Source organism: Ailuropoda melanoleuca, chromosome X, assembly GCF_002007445.2.
Source record: "Ailuropoda melanoleuca isolate Jingjing chromosome X, ASM200744v2, whole genome shotgun sequence".
Classification (NCBI taxonomy): domain Eukaryota; kingdom Metazoa; phylum Chordata; class Mammalia; order Carnivora; family Ursidae; genus Ailuropoda; species Ailuropoda melanoleuca.
The window spans coordinates 87877456-87895319 of NC_048238.1; the positions used below are offsets into that span (position 1 = coordinate 87877456).

The following is a 17864-nucleotide window of genomic DNA, read 5'->3' on the forward strand; positions in this document are numbered from 1 at the left end:
GGGGAACAGATTATTAGCTGAACTTTGGGCTGATGCAGGATTGGAGATCCATATTTGAAACCAACCTAGAAGAAAATGTGCCTTGCAAAGACAGACAATGAAAAGAAAATGCAAATGCAAATTGCAAGGAAAATGATCTGTCTCAGGCTTAGGTCTGAAGATATTAAGTAATAAGCTTCCTCCTAGATTTCATGGCCGCTAGTCAAGTTTCATGACGGCATGGGGCCTGAATTTATACTACCTGTATGGTCGAAAAAACTGTAACCTGAGATTTTTAATTTTAAGTTTACCCCGATCTATAGGAGACGGGATCCTGACAGAAACAAACATAAATCCTCCCCAGAGGAATACTTGCTTCACACGGGACTTAGAGATAATTTCAACGTATTTGAACTCACAATAAAACAAAACAGCAACAAGAAAGCAAGAGTTGATAGAAACAACAAACCATAGACCCAGACCCACAAAGACTTGACATGCTGCACTTCTCAGCACATAAAATAATTCTGTTTCATATGTTTAAATACAAGGGAGTAACCAGAAACAGGAGTAAAGAGTAAGAAATTATCAAAAATCAATGAGGAATATTTGAAAAAAAAACTAAGCTAAAATTTTAGAAATAAAAATAATCACTGAAATTAAAAATTCAGTGGAAGGGTTAGACATCATAATAAACAGAGCTGAAGAGATAGCTAGCAAGCCAGAAGACAAATTTGAAAAAATTATCTATAGTGAAGAAACAAAGACATGGAAAATAGGAAAAAGAAGTAAATGACATAGAGGCCAGAGCCGGGCGGTGTAATAGAACTTCCAAAAGGAACTAACAGAGAATGTGGGAAAATAAAGATTTAAGAAATAATGACTAAACATTTTCTATGAATAATGAAAGACAAGTGTCTTTACATTCAAGAAACTTGCAAGTCGATTAAAAAAAATTAATCCGCAGTGATCTTTAGGATAGGGCACTGGGCTGTGAATTCTACTGCCAGCCTCAACTCAGAAGCATGCAAAATAAAGTAAGTTGTCCTGTGTCTCAAAGCAACTTAGTTCCTTCAACTATAAAATGAGGAAACCATTACCTACTCTACTTACACCTTATGCATAGTATGAGGGTAACAGAAACCCTTTTGGTTACTGGGAATTTGGAAGCTTAGGTACAAGTCGAGTTTTTTTATAGCAGATACAAGACTCCATTCAGAATTTCTATGAGCTCCACCTAATGTGAAATGCATTGTTCCTTGCACCTTTGTGAAGGACTAATCCCTGTCCTTCCCATCCCTCTTCTCCTTCTCTCCAATGACTCAGAATATCTGGAACAGTCCCACAGGTATTTTCCAGGTATTTTGTATCATCACAGATCAATGTGCAATCCAACATCAAATAATGACCCCATATTATGTCCATAATGATGAAATGAAGAAAATGAGTATGTAAGTATTTGGAGAAAAAATTAAGACCATCAGATAAATGTAGGATATTTGTGTTTTAGGAATTAAAGTATTATTCCATTTACTGGTGGGGGGGAGGTATATGGGATGTTCTTCAGAATCTCTAATCATCTGATTTTGTCACGCAGAATTGGGACTTATTTCGATCCATTCCCCATGTTCTGGCCACCAGTTCTGCACAACTGCGTTCTGGCTTCCTTTAAACTCTCACAGCCATCTCCACTATAAAACCTTTCCACCTCTTTCTGCCCTGGCCGAGGACCGCAGGGCAGGAGGTCACCCTGTGCAGGGGAGCACCTAGGTCCCTATAGGACCCCACCTACAGGGCCAAATACACCTTTTAGATAGACCCTTTGCTGGGTCTGTGTTCACTTCATGTAGATAAAAAACAACCGAGAAAAATGCCGAATAGCAAATGAACCCAGGATTCAGAATAAGAGTTTGAGTAAATGAGAGGAATGCACTTAGAGTGAAGCACAAAATTTGCCTGTTTTCTTTTGATGCTACTATTGATCTGCACAAATGCACTCCTTATTAGTGACTGTACTTTAACCGTGTAAATAAGCACACCTCCTCACACTCATGCTTACTTACGTTTTCTTGCCTCGCAATTGCCACCTTATTTAAATATATGTCTCTGGTTTGAAAAACAATTTTAAAGCTGTAATGTCCTAGAACTGTCGGTTTTTAGCTCGGATTTACAGAGAAGCAGTTGCAAGTTTACCTCTCTGTTCAAACTTGTCAAATTGTCAAAAGTTCCACTGGATTTTGCACTGCTGCCTGCTAATGCTGGCATTACAGGTGTGGTTTTCATTGTCTCAGAACAAAATGTAAAAGATGTATTTTGAAAATATTTTGATATTTGATGTGCTTTGAATCACCTGACTATATACATACCATCTAATGGTCATTAAACGAATTCTCTTTTATAAAGATAAGGGATTTTGAATAGGAGAGTATTTTGGGGCTCAATTTCTATTTTCACTTGAGACCAAAAAAAAGGCTTAAGGGGGTGACAAACCATCTCTGAGTGGGACGTGTTGCTAGGAAATGATGGTAACAGTGCAATTTTTTCCACTTCATACCTACCTCCCAAAGATATATCTGTGGATTTAGTCTTACACACTTAATTTGACTTGTAATTCTCTTAAGGATGGTTTTGGGTTGTATTTTTAGTGCCACCAATAAACTTCACTTACTGATTCAATAATCTAGAATTAATGTTTTGACCTCACTGTAGTGTTAATGATGTAGCCACTGTATCAAGCAGGGTTCTTTTTTTGATTAAATCAATCAAATCAGAGCTACCTGAAGGTTTATTCTTTATTCTTTTACAGAATAGAAAAAGATTTACTTTAAAATAAATTTGATCAGAGATTGTCATACTTTGAATAGCAAGTTAATGAAGTCTATATAGGGATTAGTCCCAAGTTTTTTGTCCTTGTAGGCTAAAAAGCACTATAAAACCTCCTATCATGTTTCAGTGACTAGCTGTCTATATTTGAGCTTTTCTTTAAGTACAGGGAATTTGTAGCATTATGATATGCTAACATTGTTTGCTAACTAACAGAAACATTCCTTCTGAGAGCTCAGCTACTGTTCCTAAGAAATTCAGGTGTGTGTCCAAAACCGAATAGGGGAAAGCACCTGCAATGCTAGGCTCCTATCTGGTTACATCAATTATCTCTTTTCTATTGAAGATGTTGAATTCTAGTTATTTTATATATGAGTAGCTTTTTCTCTTCCCTGGCATGATGAATGGCTACATAGTTGTGCCCATGGCTTGTGCATTACATTTTGAACAAAGCTTCTTTATCAAATAGCATTTATGACCCTGCTGTTCTTGTAATGTCTGTAGGAAAAATACAGTGTACACACTAATCATTTCAAATGGTCTGATCAATACCTGGAAATTGCAGGAAAGTGATACATTGTATGTGGTAGATGTGTACGGTCAGATGAAAATCTTTTGATTATTGGCACTTTCAATAAAGGAGAAAACTAATAATGTTTTTTAAAGCATATGGTACTTGTACAATCAAGGAAAGTTTCCCTGGCAAAAATAATTATATGAGCCTCTTACAACTTCCTCCTCTAATGATCTGTTTTATTAGTAGATGCATATCACCATCCATTAGGGAACACTTAAAAACATAATGAGACATTGTTATAATGAAGATATACACACACACACGCACGTATGTGTGTGTGTACCTCTATAAATAGAGGTAAATTCTCAAACAACATGGTTTATATATCAAAGTGTGAATGTCTTTATAATGAAAACAAAACTATTTACAATTAATATTTTCCCACCATAAACAATATGGAGTTAAGAGAGTTTATGGACTGTATCCATGAACCATTCATAATCAGTGTCAAAAGCTCAATATACAGGATCAAAAATCATAGATCTCAGTGTTTGAAGGGGTCTCAAGGGCCATTTGGCTAATCTACCATTTCATAAATGAGACAGCTGAGACTCCAAGAAGTTAAGTGAGTCATTCAAGGTCATTGCACTGTGAATACACACACACACACACACACACACTGTCATCTCTCTGATGGACAAGATGGCCACATGTCAGAGGCTAACCTGAAAATAAATATCCTTTCAACAGGCCTTATGGGATCTTCAGGAACTGACCCTGCTTGGATGGGGTACACAGTGATAGTACCTCATACGGTGTCTGCTGTACAGCAAAGAGAATGTTCAGAAATACCTCAGGGCTGAATGTTCTCTCTCTCTCTAACTGATTAATCTACTTCTAAGATACAGTATAATGAGAGAGGATCACAGTAGAGAAGAGCAAGAGTTGTCCTCTCTACGTGAATGCTTACCTTCTCTGAATTTCACTGCCAGTTATCTATGAGTAACAATAGATGGGGTGGCTCAGAGGAAGTTTCATCAAGGAGAGAGGACTACAAAGCTCTGAACTCTGCTTTTATGTTCCCCCTCAAAGACTATGTGACCAGGAGAAGCCAGATTTTATGAAAGAAATATAGTAGATGCATTTTAAAATGACAATAGTAGAGGTTAGGGCCAATATCCTTAGCACAGGTTAAATGTATTACTGAGATTTCATGGCAAGGAGTTCCATTTTAAGGGAGCGTGATTTGACCTGTGGTATATCCAAATCTCAACCATGTTATAACAAGCTTCGATTGTATTTCTCTTGAGGTTTTTTAAAAGACTAATGAGTTAACCTTTGTGAAGTACCATGAGACCCTCAGGTGAGAGAAACCTGGATCAAGTATCAGTTGAGTGCTGCTAACAATACTCAACGTACCTGCAAAACAGACTGAAAATCATCAGTAAACCATTCACTGCAGTCCTCTTGGTATCAGAGCAGCCCAGTTAACACGCTCCCGGCTAAGCTTCATGCGCTCAGAGGAAGAAAATGATCAATGGCAAAGAGCATATCCACCTTTGAAATGACGTGATCCATTATGAGAATCAGATGTTAAATTGCTTCCTGAACTGAGCACACTCAATTAAAAGTCTGCACAGTGAGGTCATCTTGATGGTTAAACATGTTTTGTGGGAACAACCTTTATGGAGCTTAAAAATCACAGAAGGACTATTCCTACTGTGACACTAGAGATTTGGAAGGCATTTCCTTCCCCTATTTTTCAATTTGGTAGTTTTATTAGGAAGGCTTTTGCCTAAGAGGCTGCTGAGTTTTGGGTCATACCTATCCACACTTTTGCTTCTTTGAGCAAGAGATGCTTCTAAGTGTTCTTTTTCTATTGGGTCCAGAATGGATGAATGTGGCTTTCATCCAGGATCTCTGGACAAAAATGTATCATTTGTGCACTTGATATTTGACGCCCTTCATCTCCTTGAACTTTCCCTTTTCTGTAAGCTCATCTATTCACTGGAGTCCCAGCTCCTATCTAACTCTTCCTTCTTCCTTTGGCAGGGGTGAGGATGGAGGGCTGAAAAGAATGCCAGACGTGGAATGAAATCAACAGAGCTGGTTTCTATTTGCAGGTTTTCAACTAGCCAGGCCATTGGTCTTGGACAAGTTATTTAACCTCTCTGACCCTCAGGTTCATCGTGTTTCAAAAACTTGAACCATGTTCACTGTTAGCTTTTCTTTTTTTCTAGTCTTGTTTATTTAAGTAATCTCTCCATCCTGCATGGGGTTCGAACTCTCAACCCCAAGACCAAGAGTTGCATGCTCTTCCAACTGAGCCAGCTGGGTGCCTCTGTTGTTCATTGTTTACCACTTGTCTCACCGTGCCAGACTGCAAGCCCCAGTAGTGCAGGAATCTTTGTTCTCCTCACTGATGGAGCCCAAGACCCTAGCACATGGCACACAGTAGGTGCTCGATGAAATTTTGTTTCATAGATAAATAATTCTCTTCTCCGTTAGCGGTGTCACCATTCATCCAGTCTCCCACTGTGGACATCACAGAGTTGGTGGGAATTCGTGCCTCCCCTTACACGTTTCCAGTAACCAAGTCCTGTTTCCGAGCTTCTCTCATATCCATCCTTTCACCTCCATCTGTGCTTCAAGTCTCTTATATCAAGTTTTCATCACTTTTTACTATATTCTCCAAACTTCTTTCAGAGTGATCATTTTAAAATACAAACACGGTCGGGGTGCCTAGGTGGCTCAGTTGGTTAAGCATCTGTCTTTGGCTCAAGTCTTGATCTTGGGGTCCTGGGACCGAGCCCTGTGTAGGGCTTCCTGCTCAGCGGAAAGTCTGCTTCTCCCTCACCCTCTGCCACTCCCCCACTCAAGCTCTCTTTCTCACTCTCCCTCTCAAATAATATTTTAAAAAAATAAAATACAAACATTGTCATGATATTAATCTCTTTAAACCCCTTCAATGGCTTTCCCATTGTCCTGAGGCTCAAGTCCAAACTCCTAGCTGTGGTATACAGGCCCCTTCATGATCTGTGAAGTCTTTTGTGACCACTTCCTAGACCTTCAGGTAATGCGAAATACACCTTGCACATTGCATCTCTCTCTCTTTTAGAGCACTTAGTGAGAGACATTTTAAATCTTTGTTCACAATTGTCTCCCCAGCTATGGCTGTCTCATCGCCTCACATGCTGACAGGGACATAACAGGGGCTCAATAAATGTTTGCAAATGAACAATTAAGTGAGGAGGTTAGACCATTGCAGTGGCTTTCACCTATGGACAAACCATTTAATGTCTCCGTGCCTCTAAGTATTAGAATCTCTAGTGATGCTGAGGCAGGCGGACTAGAGACCACCAAATCTATGAAACACTGAAGCAGATAACTCTACACTTTCTTCCACACCTACTCTTCTATGGGACTATCACTTTTCCTCATCATTTGATTTGTTTGTGTGGGTAAGACTGATTTGAGGTGAGGAAGGAGTGGGGTAGGGTTTAGGGTACTTCATCTGGAAGGGGGAGGGGCAAGCGTAGAGGCATGTTCATAATTAGCCCTTTCTTCCCCTTCTGAGTGATTTCTGCTGACAGGATTGATGCATGTCTTTGTGTATTAGGTGGAAGGGTGGACTGGGGAAAGAGAAACAGCACAGTGAATTTCATGTTGATTAGTTGAAAATACAAATATTTGAATTTCTACAACTGGTGACTGGTATACTGCCAGAGGTTTTGCCCAATTCTGAGGCATCAGGAAGGACACATACAGATGTGTGTGGCCTTAGGGAGAAACTGTATGATACAGAATCACTATTCAATCAATAAATGTTTATTAAATCATATATGAAGAGGCAAGTTTTTGACTAAATGTTAAGAACCTTCTTGTGGTAAAGATACTACATATTGGTGTTCTCTAGGGTCTTGACTTTCTTCATTCTCATTTTCTGCATCTTCTTTAACAATAATGTGCATTCCTAAGGTCTGAACTCTATCCCAGATATTTGTGCCCAGTTCAGGATTCTCCCATCAGTTCCATTCTCGACTATCAATCCCTCACTGGACATCTCCACCTGGATCTTCTGCAGACACCTTTAACTCAGCACATCCACAGTTGACCTCACCATGTCCTGTCTCTCTGTCCACACCTGTTTTTCTGCCTGGGCTTTTTTGGTCTCAGCTGGTACTGCTTCTTTTTACCTAGCCACCTAGGATAGTTATCCGTGGCTCCTCCTGTCCCTCATCTGCCATGGTAACTCCTTTCTGGTCTGTCTCCACCTCATTATTCTCACAGCTGCAGTTTTAGCCCAGGCCCTCCCCAGCACTCCATTCCTGGGCTACTCTAATAATCACATTGTGCTTGTCCCTTACGTCCCCACATCATGCACCTCCAGTTGGTCCTCGCGGTTGCTGTCAGAGTGGTCTATCCAACATGCAGCTTATCATAAACCACTCAGTGGCTTCTTACTGTGTTGAGGGGAAATGCAAATCCCTTAGCATGGTGTGCAAATAAAACTCCCCATGTTCCAGCTCCTGTCCGTATCTCCTCTGGACTCACAGGCTGCAGCTCTACCCAATGACTTGCAAATCCTCAATTGTGTCATTTGAATTCACATCTCTTATTTCTTTAAGTTCCTCCTTCTGCCTGGAATGTTCTTTCCCCTCTTGTCCACATAATAAACATGGAATCATCTTTCTAATGTTGATTCAAGTGTCGGTTTCTTCAAAGTCTTGCCTGACTAGAGGGCCTCTTCTCACAGAAGTGCCCCACGGCTCTCTCTTTGTGCTCTGCGGCACCTGACCCCGCACAAAGTCCAATGATATGACTTTTCTTATATGGTGAATTAGGTGATGGGCTCTTAGGGGAGAGGACAGTACAGTACAATACAGTACAGTGGTTAAATGTATGGAATGTGAAGCCAGAATACCTTAGTCTCAGTTTAGACTCTGATACCTATTACATGGTTGACTTTGGACAAGTTATTTAACCTCTCTGTGTCTCAGCTTCCTCATTTGTAAAGTGGACACAATTATAGGACTTACCTCACAGGGTTGTTATGAAGATTAAAAAAATATATGTACAACACTTAGTGCCTATTACATAATAATTATGTGAGTGTGTGCTTTAGTAATAATACAATTGTTAATACTCTTATTTTAAACTTGAAGCTCTACACATACTCTATCTGACACGTGAAAGGCTGAAAGGGTTCAATAACATTTAGCAAATAAGTCAGTAATCAGGTTAGAGCCACAATACCCAGTTACCTTCTTTCTCTAACCATCTTCTAGCTTGTTCTATGTGTCTCTTCCACTAGACTATAATCTTCTCTTGCGCAAGAGCCATATCCATCTTGTTCGCCACTATATCCCCAGCACAAAGCACCATGCCAAGCACATAGAAGGCACACATACATCTGTTCAGTAACTAAGTGAATAATTTTAAGGTCTGCATTTTAGTTATTATTACATTGTGTTTATCATTTTATCCATTTCTGAAACTGTAAAATGCAATTCTCTTTACCATATTATTTCTATGTGAGGCAACAAAACTTTGTGAAGTATTCTGTTAGAATTAATGCTCTTAACAGAGGGATTTTCTTGTTTCTGTACAGCACAAGACTGCAGACTTTTTGGTTCATAAATGAATTCAGTGGTACGAGAAATCTCACAGAGCTTCTAATCTTTCCTGTTTTGCACGTGGCATTTATATCCTCAACAAAATTCATAGGCAGAGGTTCTGTAGGAGTTATTATTTATTAATTCTACTCATTTAATGAGCACATGGCCTGAGGATAAGGGGAAAAAAGTATAAAGAATGATCCATTATTTTTAGTTTAGGTGGTGGAAAAACAAATCATATACACAAATAGCTACATCACGATGCCATTTTTACTCTCTAGCAATGAGTACAGCAGGATTTCAGAGGATCCTCTCGATGTGATCAGGAGAGGTTTTATAGAGTAGTTAAAACTGCAGTTGGTCTTGGTGGGTGGGTTGGATTTTCATAGGTGGAAAGGTACCAGCGTTCCTTGCTGAGGAAAGGGCACAGAGAAAAGTGTGAACGTGTGATGTCCTGGGACTAGGCAGAGCATATGAGTCCTTTCGCAGAAGGAGGGATTTATGCAGGAAGCAGAAGTAGAAGATGGGCTGGAGACAGAGATTTGGAATAGCTTCTGGTGGGCTTTTGATAACAGGCGAGGATATTTGAACTTTATTTCTAGACAGTGGAGATCTATCGCTGATTTTAAGGTAGGGAATAGGAAAAGGAAAGCCAAGTTGTGGGAATAGTAATTGGGCAGCAATATGGAAAGGTACAAATAGAGTTCCTGAGCTAAGTTTTGTTTCTAAGTGATGGAGCACCCATCGGAAATACTCAGCAGAAGACTGGAAATGAAGGATTATTTGAGTTTGGGGGGGGGGATACTGATTTGAAATAACCCGTAGAGAACTGACAGTAGGAGACATGGGAAAGGATGAAATGACTGCAGGAGAATGCAGAATGAGGACAGAGGTTCAAGTCCACACTGACGGCAATGAAAGATATAATTACAAGTATGTTGCTTATGAAAACCCAGTCAAATACTAGCCTAGGAAATACTTGGAAGTCCCTCATGATCCATGAAGGCATATAGATCAGACTTTGAGAAGTACCACCTTAAGGCAAAGACCCGTGAGGATCTGGGAGTGGAGGAAGGAGGAGAAAGAGGTAACTTCAATGTACCTGTTGAGCAGTCAGATCCTGTCCACTTGGGGTCACAGCTGCACATTCCAGTGTCCAGAAGAAAAGTCCCATGTCCTGAGCACTGCTCTTGACATATAGGAAGTGGGGTTTCACAGTTGACTCCTCCCCAACCAGTAGAACAGTGACATTCTCCTTTCACACAGATGCCATGGCTGGAACACATCGGGTCCAAGCAGTCCTCTGAAGATGCCAAAAAGGAGGAAAAAAGGTTAAAAGTGAACAGGTGTGGCCTGTATAGCTTAGGGTAATGAAACTGAGATACGCACACTGATTTCCTACTATGTCATTAATACTGTTTTAATTAGGTAATAAAATGTCTCATGCAAAGGCTGGATTCAAACCAGAAGATTATTAACACTTCAAAATATGGGAGGGTATCATAAAGGTTGCATCCTAAAATTAGAAGATGAAGGAAACCACACATCTGTTGTATAAAACTGTGAATAGTGTGTAGTACTCCCACACATATGGGTGGGTGCAACAGTGTAGGTCGTCAATAGGAATTCCTCAGCTTTGCAAAAAGCCCAAGAATTTTGAGGGAGTCCTTCCTTGTCTTTTTTGAAATTGGAATCATAGCTCTGAGAATGGCTTTCACTTGATGTGACTCGAGAAGAAGATGTACATAGTAATTATACAGAGAATATAAAATAAATATATAAAATATACAAATATACCGTATATAAAAATATGTCTACAAATAGAAAAATATTTATATGTAAATATATAAAATATTAAAACATACATATCTTTTTTAAAACTTAGATTATTAGGTATTAAGTAAGCTGACTGCTGTTGGGTGAAATCATACAATATAATGAATTTATTATAATCTTTCATTAATTTCTTGGAAGCACTGAAAATGCAACATTTGTAAACCTAATTTTAAAAATCATTAAAGCTTTTTTTTTCATGCCTTCTCCTTCCATCAGGATGCTGTGACATAGTTTTCAACGTTTTAGAATATCACAGACATACTTCTATTTGTCTCTGATTCTGTGAGTTTGGAAATTTTTGGACACATTCTAACAAAGCTATAAACTCCTAGAAGTAGATCCCTGTGTTTGCCTTGGGGAAAATTGTTTTAAGTTTTTAATTGAGTGACCATTCCATGGGAAAAAACAAGGTTGATTTCCAAATTTCTACTCTCCGAATACAAATAAGATAAGACTAAAATAACTCCCCATAATGAGGATGTATGCTTTGAATTACTTTTCCAGGAATGGAAACGGACTGATAAAAACCTGCTTTCATTCGCAAGACTGGTCCGGTTTTGGGTGTGGCCTACAGTCTTGGAACAGAGTAAGCCTAACTAAGCATTATTATAATTGGTGCTATCGCTATTATAATTAACCCCAAATCTCAAGGTCGTTAGCACAATGCTCTACTACCTGAGCTAATCAGCAAATAAATACTAAAAGGTACATCTAATTTGGTTTCGTTCATTATTTGGAGTGAGAGGGAAAGTCTAAAAGTACAGAATATTGTTTTAGAAGGAGGCCATTTTGTTATATTAAAACACAACAACTTTAACAAAGTAAGATTTAACTTAGTATAGTTTACTTTATTAAAAGGCCACCTTCAATGAGTAGGTAAGTCACTTAAACAGAGGCACAAAGTCATACGGCCAGCAGGCAGCCTCCATGACTGAGATGAACTGGATGGAAAAAGCCCGTGTGTTGGGAGTGAACTGGGAGAAGTATCCAGTTTAACAGAAACTGCTGCTGCTTGGTTCCAGGTGATCATCACCATGTAGGAACAAGGGCCCAGGGTTATCAGATTTTCTAGTTGTTCAAGAGACCCAAAAGAGAAGTTTTTATAAGACACTTCTCTATTTTTAAATTTTAGCAAATAGATCACATTAAACAAACAAACAAAAAACATTACCACCATCACCACTGTGTGACCCAAACAAAACCGTCTATAAGCCTGGTTTAGCCTGTGAGTTTCCGGTCTGTGATGTTTGACTTAAAACATTTTTTTCTACTGTATTTGACAAGTTCATACTGTTAAATATGGTGAGCATTCTTCCTTGCTATCTTGGTTATTCTACAAATTTTCTTAGTGATCCCTAGAAGTGAAATGTAAGCTAAGCTATTTTTCAACTGCTCCCAAATTTTAATTAAAAGGGTTTAAATTAATTAGGTCACACACTTTCATGGCAAACTGTAGAAGTTGTAAGAGATGCCACGTTTTGGTGAACATGTCCACATAACATCTGAATTTACAACTTAAATACAATGATTGTGGTTGGATCACCATAAAAACAGTTTCCAGAGGTACTCTGGTGCCCTGTCTAGGCCCAGTGTCATTCAATGGAACAGATACAATCTTCACACCAAAAGTCTACTATTGCTAACGGGAGGTGGAAAGCTAAACTCGTGGAGCAGAATGAGATTAAACCCTTTAGAATGCTGTGTAATAGTCTTAATGAGCCATCTTTAAAAAGCAATTATAGTGCATTTTCAGCAGCCTCTTTCCTGAACTACAGTTGTGATGAGACCATCTCCCATGGTAATGGTTTAATATTATTTCTGAAATCAGTCTTATTTGAGGAATGTGGCATGAAAAAGGTCTGATTACTAGTAAACTTATTTTCCAATGTGTCTCTTTAAATGAGAAAACTATTGCCATTTCAAACTATGTTTGTGCGTGTGTGCGTAAAGGTTCCTTTGGGGGTGAACTGTAATATAAAGGCACTGCCTTGAAACTCATTAGTGGTAAGCTGGCTTCCTTAGGCATGGAGGTCAAGTTTCAGCATGAGGTATGTAAAAATAAATAGTATAAGCAATGATAATAACGGTAATTACAAATAGCTCCCAAAGAAAACATTCAACAAAATGGTTCCAAATGTGCATATATTATTATTTTTATCATGTGCTTTAAAGTAAGATGTAGCCTAATGTACCATGTAATAACGAAAGTATATGAATTAACACCTAATATCACCAATACGGAAATTCTCAAGTTACAAAACAGTGTTAGAAAGGAGGGGGAAAGCACCATTTTTCCTTACTGCTCTGCAAGTGTCACAGACACAGCCTCGTGTTAATATTAGAGACTGTCAGAAGAGACACGAACTCCCCCGACTCCAGCCCTCTGCTCCGTGTACTAAAGACATTGAACATTTACAGCTTGCAAAGATGACTTGCGTCTCTACTCGAAGCACACAATGACACTTGCACAGCTCAGTGAGAGAAAAGCCTGAAGCAAGAGACGAAAATGGGGCTCTGACCTTCCTCACATATTTCTCCTTTGTATCCTGGCACACAGATGCAGACTCCCATGATGCAGGTGCCGTGACCGAAGCATGTTGGGTCAATGCATTGCTCTTCTGGAACGTCGCACTCTGGCCCCTTCCAGCCATTTCGGCAGACACAGTGTCCTTTCTCGTATTCTCCATTCCCGCCACACAGCACAGGGCACGAATCTGAAGGTTGGCAAATGAACTTGTAGTGTTCTCAGAATGCTTTTAAAATCTCCAAAGGGGCAATTCTCTATTGATTCTTGTATAATATTGCAGGCAAAAATTTGTACTATTTCTGTCTTAGCCTTTATTAAATAGACACGTGATTGTGATTACAAATAGCATTTTCCTTTTATGGGAGTGGAGTAAGGATAAGTGATAAAAATATAAAAATTATGTCAAGTCTTTGCTTTTGATCCCACCATACTCTTAAACAACTATTTATTATTATTATTATTTCAGGCTAGGTTTTTTTTCTCTTATGTCTTTTCTCCCTCAAACACATGCATGCTACTTTTAGAAAGAAAAACTTGAAAAATGTAAAATCTGATAAATAGGGGAGTTATTCATATTATAAAGTGTTATCTTTAAAAAGTTGTACATTTAAATAGATTTATGCTGGAGAGATGTCTACTCCCATGACACCCCGTGCAGACCTTTATTAGAATATTTACTCTGCTTTGTCACTGTTGGCTCCCTATTAAAACTATGGGCTCCTTGAGGGCAGGGCCTGCATCTTCTGTCTCACTCAATTTTTAATACCAGCCATCACCTTTATTCCTAATCCCCATATTTGCAAGATCTATCATGCTCCTGGCAAGCTAGCAAGTGCTATAGAATTCTCAGCTGAGCAGAATTTAATCTAAGGAAACTGAGTGCCTGGGAAACCTGAGATTAAAGTATTAGCAGACTGAGAACTGTAAGAATATACCGAAAATGAGCAGAAAGCATCTCTGCAGTAATAACTGTAAGCCTATGGGGAAACACGGTGTGAGTTACCTAAAGCTTTTCAAGAATTAAACTATGGGCAAGTCTAGGAAACTGTAAAGTTTGCCAAGTTTAACTTCTGACTTGCCAGTCTTTACTTTTTGAGGCTACCTCCCGGTTTGGTGGCTGCCTATCCCTTCGAGTTTACATGGGTGTGTGTATGAGCAGTTACAGACGACCTAGGCACAAATTCCACCTGTCAGGTAACCCTGACTATTTCACCTCTTTGAGGTTGTTTCTTTGCCCAGTAAACTGGGATAACAGTAGATCTACCTCACCGGGCTATCACTGTAAGTATGAATCCAAAGAGGTAACAGAGTGTTCAGAACAGTGCCTGGCCGAGTAAGTGCTCAACTTTTGGTTGTGGTGGTGGTGGTGGGGGGGGTGGATGCTGCTGCTGTTGCTGTCGCTACTACTGCCACTTCTCCTCCTCCTCCTATTGCTACTGATCCTGAGTTCTCAAATGACAAATATTTCCCTAAACCAACTGGAGTAACAGAGCAACATTACCTCTCGCACAGTCAGGCCCAAGGAATCCTGGAAAACAATGACAATGGCCAGAGATACACTCTCCATTTCCATTGCAATTGGTTGAACAGTCATCCATTATTTCTAGTAATAGAGAGAAAAAGAAAAAAAAATGAGCAAACTTCCAAGCTGTAGTATCCTTAATTTTTTTTTTTTTAATTCCAAGAACTCTGAGCTTGTAACAATCTTGCCCTCTGCTGTCTTGGAGCGCTTACTATTTAAAATCAGATGGCAAAGATTTTTGTAAGATGTCACATGCAGTACCAAATTATTAAAAGGGCCCTGGAATTGCTGAATTGGCTATTCGAGAGAGAAACTAAAAACCAACCTCATCTCTAAAGTGCATAAAGGGTCTAGATGAATTGTATTCTTATGAGACATTCACGACAAAGCTAAAAATGTCCTGGATTAGAGTACATTTCTCAAAAGCAAAACGGGCTTAAAATTGCAACCCAAAAGACTCAGTCTACTGTTTATTTTTCAAATTTAGGTTGTAGCAAATAAAAAATTTCTTCTCTAGCATCTTAAAATGTTTAATCTACCATCTTGACAGCTTAAATATGATAATCAGTATTTCATTTTCATTAATAAGTGACAATGGAAGGCTTTTAAAGTAAGTGTTCATATTAAATTCACCACCACTAAAAGCATTAGAACCTAAGTATTTTGTTGAGAAATGCTTTCTTGACTGTAAATGCTTATCAGTTCTCTGCCACTAATTTCCCTTCAATCCATTCTGAGAGAAGAATAGGTTTCAGGGGAATTGAGAAGGCTTTGAAGGGGTCCATAGGTAGTTCTGGTGACATGACAATGTGCAGTGCGACAGAACTTTGATAAGTCTTGTGGTAAGTAACTTGGCTGAAAAGGTATGAAGTTATACAAAAGTCAGACTCTGACAATGACAAAAATTATTTCTAGTTTAAAATTGTATTTGAGTATAACAAAATCAAATTCCAAGTCCATGAACTATTATGGTATGTGTGCTTTCTTCTTTCCGTTTTTTTTTTTTTTTAAACCGTCTTCTCATTACTGCTTCTGGAAGTTTTCCATACTTAGCATTCTTGGATTCAGAGTTTTATGTTCTGGGCCATTAAACTCATACTTCTCGTATGTACCAGTTTTTCCTTTTCAATCCAAATTATCCACTTCATCTAGTTTCACTTGCATAAGCTATTTCCAGTTAGAAGGAGATATTCTAGGAAGTGGTCTTGGCATCTTCCACTCAACTATGAGAATTTATAATGAGGGTCGAGAAATAGCATTTTTTCAATGCTGACCAGGGCTATCAGGAGGATCACCTGGAGCACTTAAAATGCAGATGCCTAGGCTTCATTCCAGATCTACTGAATCTGAAGGAGGCAGCCCAGTGATCCACGTTCTAACAAAAACCTCAGGTGACCCTGTAGATGGTCACCGCCTTAAAGCACTGAGAACCAACGCTTCAGAGAATAAACTTCCACGGTTAGACAACTTCTGATCTAGACTTGGAGACTTGGGTAGAATAAAAGCGAGAGGAAGAAAGCAGTATCTAGTTTATTCGGGGAATTCTTAGAAAGCTGAGAATGAATCCAGTGGCTCTGTGGAGAGCCACCTTATTATCACTTGGAGGACATTCTTCTTCTCACTCCCGTGTGAATACATCAGATGGCTCTTTGCAGGTTTATGATAATCTGTCCTCCGATCCCTGTGTTTGAAAGCTGAGCTGGATAAGAAATTTATGTGTGGCCTTTACTGAACTACAACGGGTCTGGCAGGAATGGAGCCACCGATTTTTAACTTATTAAATCATTAGTTATTTTCATAAATCATTCATTTATTTAGCAGGTCATTATGAAAAGGCACAGTTTTTTTTCATTCAGAGATGGAACAATCATTTCTCTACTTTCTATATTATACACCTTTCTTGTACAAGCAATAGTGGCAGTTCTTAGATCTACATTTGGATTTCCCCTGCCCTGGAGGGTTAATAGGAGGCCACAGAGGACGCTTTCAAAGGCAAATGTAGTTGAATTTAATTTCACACCAGCTCCTATTGACAACTTTATGGAAGTGGGCTTGTGGGAATGTAGCTATTGTAGAAAAAATGTTTAATAAAGTTTGCTATCAAAATAAATAAAAATCCCTCCATCTTATTGACTTATCTAAGATCTGTCCCTGGGCCCACACTGCTGCACAGAGCTCAACACCAGCAATGCAAGCGAGAAGAGAAGACAATATAGGGGGTTCTGGAAGCTGCCACCTCCACCAGGTATGAAAGAGACACTGGGAGGAGGATGGCTACAGCAGGAGCACAGAAGTAGCCACAGGTGAAAAAGAATGTGATTTTCTCTTTACGTTGGCCTCCGTGAAATTTTGCCTCCTGTCTTTTTAAGCTTACTTCAGAATCACTTCCTTGACGGCAGTTCATTAGACTCGAGAAGGATTTTAAAGTTCTATGCATAAAAGTCTGTTCTTCTACAGTCTAAAGCCTCTTGGTATCTGCATCCATCCGCACTGATGATGGGTTTTGCTTCTGGCAGGTTTTCTTAAGGGAGAAACTAAAGGTAATGAATAGTCTGATGGAATAATTTCAGTATAAAGGGCCTGGGCTTTGGAATCAGACATACTGGGTGTCTCAAATCTCAATTTTGCCACTTGCTGGCTGTGAGAGTCTATCAGATTATTTACTCATTCCAAGCCTCCATTTCCTTATTTATGATATAAATATCACTACACCTATGCTATCAGGGTTGTGACAAGAATCAAACAAGATAACTGAATGTAAAGCATTTGGTACAGTGCTTGGGGGCAGAATGGCACTCCATAAATGGAATATATTATCATGTTACAGAGCAGGTTGGCTGAGATTAGGGGATATTGACAACTCTGTCTATACTACTGGAAAATAATATATATTAATATAGGCCAGTGGCTAGCCTATATTAGTCATTCAATAAATGTTGGTTGTTAATACTGTCTTGATCCTTATTAGTAGCAGACCAAATACAGTTAAGATCAATCAACTGACTCTAACATTATCATGAAAGAGAGAATGAGCAGCATTTA

At 39.0% G+C, this 17864-nt stretch overlaps 1 protein-coding gene across 1 annotated transcript in view; it reads right to left on the reverse strand.

Annotated features, from left to right (window-relative positions):
- Nucleotides 1–17864, reverse strand: part of TENM1 (teneurin transmembrane protein 1) — a 761614-nt gene that overhangs the window by 241136 nt on the left and 502614 nt on the right. The window contains exons 11-13 of the mRNA XM_034649058.1: nt 14802–14903; nt 13293–13487; nt 10040–10240 (exon numbers count right to left, since the gene is read on the reverse strand). Of these exons, the coding sequence (XP_034504949.1) occupies nt 10040–10240; nt 13293–13487; nt 14802–14903 (498 nt within the window). The remainder of the gene's footprint in view (nt 1–10039; nt 10241–13292; nt 13488–14801; nt 14904–17864) is intronic.